Below are 4833 nucleotides of genomic sequence, written 5' to 3'. Positions count from 1 at the left end.
AAAAAAAAAAAAAAAAGACATGCATGTGTGAAACAGCTGGAGCCACCAAGATGGGGACAGGATGTAGTTCTAGGTGAGGGAGAGACTGTAAATGATAATAACAATAGTAATAATGATAGTAATAATACTATTACTAAATACCATTAGAAGGTTTTACATGTATTGATTCATTTAATCCTTAAGTCATACCATGAGGTAGGCACTACTGCCTTATTGATGGGGAAACTGGTACAGAGAGATCAAATAACTTGCCCAAGGCTACACTGCCATTAGGTGACTGGGCTGGGACTTGAATCCTGGAAGTGTGTCTCCTGCCACCATGCCATGCTACCAGGTTCCTTTCACCAAACAAGAGGCTTGCCCCTGAGCTGCCTTTACACCATTCCTCCCCCTGCTCTTCCTGGTGCCAGAATGAGGTCCAGAACATCAAGTTCAACAGTTCGGGCCAGTGCGAAGCACCCTTGGTTCGGACTGACAACCCCAAGAGCTGGTATGAGGATGTGGAGGGCTGCGGGATCCAGTGCCAGAACCCTCTCTTCACGGAGGCCGAGCACCAGGACATGCACAGCTATATCGCGGCCTTTGGGGCTGTCACGGGCCTGTGCACACTCTTCACCCTGGTCAGCTGGGGGACAGGCCACACTTGGGTGGGGCAGGCGGTGGGTCACCCTTAGCCTAGAAAGTGGGAAGGGGCCAGAAGGAGTGGAGTGGAAGAGGTGGTGGCGGTCCCCAGGGCAAGTCATGATCAGAGACAGTTCCGGCTTAGACAAAGATGTTTGCCTCAGTAGAACGACACCTCGCAGAACGGCCCCACTTCTCTCTTCCAGGCCACGTTTGTGGCTGACTGGCGGAACTCCAATCGCTACCCTGCTGTTATTCTCTTCTACGTCAACGCGTGTTTCTTTGTGGGCAGCATCGGCTGGCTGGCCCAGTTCATGGATGGTGCCCGCCGGGAGATTGTCTGCCGTGCAGATGGCACCATGAGGCTTGGAGAGCCCACGTAGGTGTCTTGGGGACCCAGAGGTGAGGGCGTGGGGTAGAATGTGTGTTTACTACAAGAGGGGCAGCTTGCATTTGACACTGAGATTTCAGGATAGGATCCAGCTCTGCCTGATTGCACTCAAAGTCTCCAGTGTTGGACCTTGGTTTTACTATCAGGACTTGATTGTTTGAGGTGCTCTAAGGGGCAACTTCTAGAGCAGCAGTTCTCAACCTGTGGGTTGCAACCCACAGGAACTGTAGTAAAGGGAGGATTAGAGAACTGTATTAGGAAGGTTGAGAACCACTGTTCTAGAGTCTGACCTTGGTTCTGTCTCTAAGCCCTGACTTCTGGGAAACTCCAGACCTCAGCAACCCATGCTTGGGGGACAGGGTGGAGATAGGTACAGGGAGTACAGAGTGACCTCAAGTGCCACCCCACATGTCTGCACAGCTCCAATGAGACCCTGTCCTGCGTCATCATCTTTGTCATCGTGTACTACGCCCTGATGGCTGGTGTGGTCTGGTTTGTTGTCCTCACCTATGCCTGGCACACCTCCTTCAAAGCCTTGGGCACCACCTACCAGCCTCTCTCAGGCAAGACCTCCTACTTCCATCTGCTCACATGGTCACTCCCCTTCGTCCTGACCGTGGCAATCCTTGCTGTGGCCCAGGTATAGTGACTGGTAAGGGGCTGGGGACATGCAGAAGGTGGTTTTAGGGGAGGGAGCTAATGACTTGACTGTCCCTCCCATCCCTTCCTGCCACAGGTGGATGGGGACTCCGTGAGCGGCATCTGTTTTGTTGGCTACAAGAACTACCGATACCGTGCTGGCTTTGTGCTGGCCCCAATTGGCCTGGTGCTCATTGTGGGAGGCTACTTCCTCATCCGAGGTGAGTGAAGGCCAGGCCAGTACCAGTCAGGCAACAGAATGTGCTGAGCACCTGCTATGTGTAAGTAGGAGCTGGGAGCTGCCGGCTCTGCTGCCCTGGCTCTGAGACCTCCACTAGCTCAGACAGGGCTTTGGTGCAAAGTAGAAGAAGGTGCCCCTCTGGGCAGACATAGCACCATGAACACTTGGATGGCAACTTTTGTGGCCAGAAAAATCCACTATTTTCTCCAGAGCCTTGGCCTAGGGCTCATGGCTTCTTGAGTGGATCTTTGGCTAGGTTCCAGCTCCAGTCAGCCCTTAGCCAAGTGCTGTGTGATGAGCACCCTGAGAAACCTACTCTGTCTATGTGGACCAACTTGGGGCTTTTGGTCACATGTGTGCCTATTGATTTTATGTATACTGTCAATCTTTTGGAGCTTAGTTTCCCTTGTCTTCCTGTCTCAAACACACATAAACACACAGTTTTCACAACATGCACAGAATCACTGGTCCCTGACTTCCCTGTCTCAATCTGCCACCCCATGATAATTCTTGCTATCTATTTAACTCATTGTTCTTAGGTTTTCTTTGTCAACTTGCATTTCCTTACCCTGAACTACCAGCCTTCTGCCCAGCCCACCTCTTTCCCTTCTTTTTGGCAGTGTCTGGGCCTCTGATTTATGTTCTGTGTCTGTGCTGTCCTGTAAAGTAGCCATGAGCCACATGTGTTGAAATGAGACCAAAGGAAGATGTACTCTAAGTATAAAATGTATACTGCATTTCAAAGGCTTAACATGAAAAACTAATACAAAATATCTCATTAATAATTTATTACATGGATTATATGTTGAAATAATTATAGTTCAGATATTTTAGGTTTATTGAGATTTGTCCCACTTGTTTCTTTTTATTTTTTTAATGTGGCTACTAGATAATTCAAGATGGTATTTCTATTGGACAGTGTTTTTCTTGAGTCTGTTTTATGCCTTTTCCATCAGAACAGCTTTGACCTGGCTGCCTTACTCAGAGGCAGCTGGGCCAGGACTGAGGCTTCCTCTGTCTTTTCCCAACTGTCTATCTGCTCTGTCCCAGTCGTCCCAGTCCATGGCAGATCTGCTACCAGCAGCTCTCTGTTTCTCCTGTGTCTCCAGTTCCCTAAGCTTTAAATCAATACAGGTGCAATCAGACTTGGGACTCCAGGGCTGTGGGACTCTCTCCCCACCTGCCACCCCACCCCCCTGCATACCCATCCCTCCCAGAAAAGTGGCATCAAGCCCTCTAAAGTCTGAGGTCCTCCTTCTGTTCAGGAGTCATGACTCTATTCTCCATCAAGAGCAACCACCCTGGGCTGCTGAGTGAGAAGGCTGCCAGCAAGATCAATGAGACCATGTTGCGTCTGGGTGAGTGGCCCTGGGAAGCTACTCTGATGTCCTTGGGTAGCCCGACACTGCACCCTCCTTGAACTCTAGGACCTGCAGGATGCAGTAAGTCACTGGAACAGTTAGCAGCCATGGGGACACAGACACAGGTTAAGGAGTATGTGTGTAAAAGGCCTTCTCAGGTGAAAGAATTCAAGTTCATGCTAAGACTGCTTCCTCATATCCATGGTCCTCCCGCTTGGGCCCTCCTGCAGTGCCCGTCTTGCTTTATTTTGGAGAAAGCAGTTCTTGAACTGAACCCACCCTCCCTGAACTTACCCCAGCTTCAGTAGTCTTTCAGACCTCAGTGGGACAGACAGCCTCCTCCCACTGCTGCTGCAGTACCTGGGGTTGGTAATGTCCTGTCCTGCCCCTGTCTTCTACAGGCATTTTTGGCTTCCTGGCCTTTGGCTTTGTGCTCATTACCTTCAGCTGCCACTTCTACGACTTCTTCAACCAGGCTGAGTGGGAGCGCAGCTTCAGGGACTACGTGCTGTGAGTGAGGGGCTTGGAGGCAGCCATGGTGGGAACTGCTGCCAGGACTGCTGGGACAGCCCCTCTGTGGTCCCTGCCTCTGACAGCAGATTCGCTAATGTCTGAATGCCGAGACATCAGTTGCTCTCTACTTTGCCAAACATGGCAAACAACCTCCTAGACCCTGCTCAACTTTGCCCTTCCCTCTGCACCCGTGTCTGGCTGGTTGGTGCATTTGTCACTATTAAGAAGCCATTTCATACAAATTAAAAGAGGGACTTTACCTAACAAATGGAAGCAGGGTAACCGGGTTCTTTGTACCCTTGATGTTTCCCCACCAATAAAAAAAAAAAAAAAGGTTAACAACCTGTTAACATTTGCTAGTCTTGCTTGTGCTTTTTTTGTCTCATAATGAGGATGAATCAGAGGGAATTAGGCATATCAGCTGCAAAAAGTGCATCGCCTGGGATAGCAGCTCATGTGCCCGTTGAAATGGACACTAGTTTATGCCCATACTGCTTCACGCTTCTTCTTAAAGGTTCCAGCTGCTGGTGCCTGGGTCTCTCTGCACCAGAGATTTGATTTAATTATCTAGGGTGGGGCTCAGACATCAGTAGCTATCTATTAAAAGCTCCCCAGGGGATTTTAACTAGCACCCAGGACTGAGAATCAGTGCTGTGGGGCTTAGCTCTTTCTAAAGTCTTTGGACTGATCGTCTGGGTACCTACCCAGTGAGCTCAGGGAGCCTCACTGTTTACCATTCTTCGCCATAGATGCCAGGCCAATGTGACCATTGGGCTGCCCACCAAGAAGCCCATTCCTGACTGTGAGATCAAGAATCGCCCTAGCCTCCTGGTGGAGAAGATCAACCTGTTTGCCATGTTTGGAACCGGCATAGCCATGAGCACCTGGGTCTGGACCAAGGCCACACTGCTCATCTGGAGGCGTACCTGGTGCAGGTGGGGTCAGCAGCCAGCAGTCCTGCCTCTCTCCTATCTTACTCTCAGCCTGGGCTCCTCATCTTTATAGACTTTGCTGCGTCCTACTTCTAGCACAGTGGCTCACCACTGCCCCCTGGTGGCTCCCCTGTC

The 4833-nt window shown here is 50.4% G+C and overlaps 1 protein-coding gene across 1 annotated transcript in view; it reads left to right on the top strand.

The window, feature by feature from the left end:
* SMO (smoothened, frizzled class receptor) overlaps positions 1–4833 on the top strand; it is a 25430-nt gene that overhangs the window by 17620 nt on the left and 2977 nt on the right. Inside the window, exons 3-9 of the mRNA XM_012805144.2 lie at positions 411–620; positions 828–1000; positions 1433–1652; positions 1749–1872; positions 3158–3250; positions 3655–3763; positions 4516–4701. Coding sequence (XP_012660598.1) covers positions 411–620; positions 828–1000; positions 1433–1652; positions 1749–1872; positions 3158–3250; positions 3655–3763; positions 4516–4701 — 1115 coding nt within the window. The remainder of the gene's footprint in view (positions 1–410; positions 621–827; positions 1001–1432; positions 1653–1748; positions 1873–3157; positions 3251–3654; positions 3764–4515; positions 4702–4833) is intronic.

This window comes from Otolemur garnettii, unplaced genomic scaffold (genome assembly GCF_000181295.1).
Source record: "Otolemur garnettii isolate 467f Iridium unplaced genomic scaffold, OtoGar3 scaffold00037, whole genome shotgun sequence".
NCBI classification, from domain to species: Eukaryota; Metazoa; Chordata; class Mammalia; order Primates; family Galagidae; genus Otolemur; species Otolemur garnettii.
The sequence above is the reverse complement of the archived record's forward strand: the minus strand, read 5'-3'. Positions and strand labels throughout refer to the sequence as shown.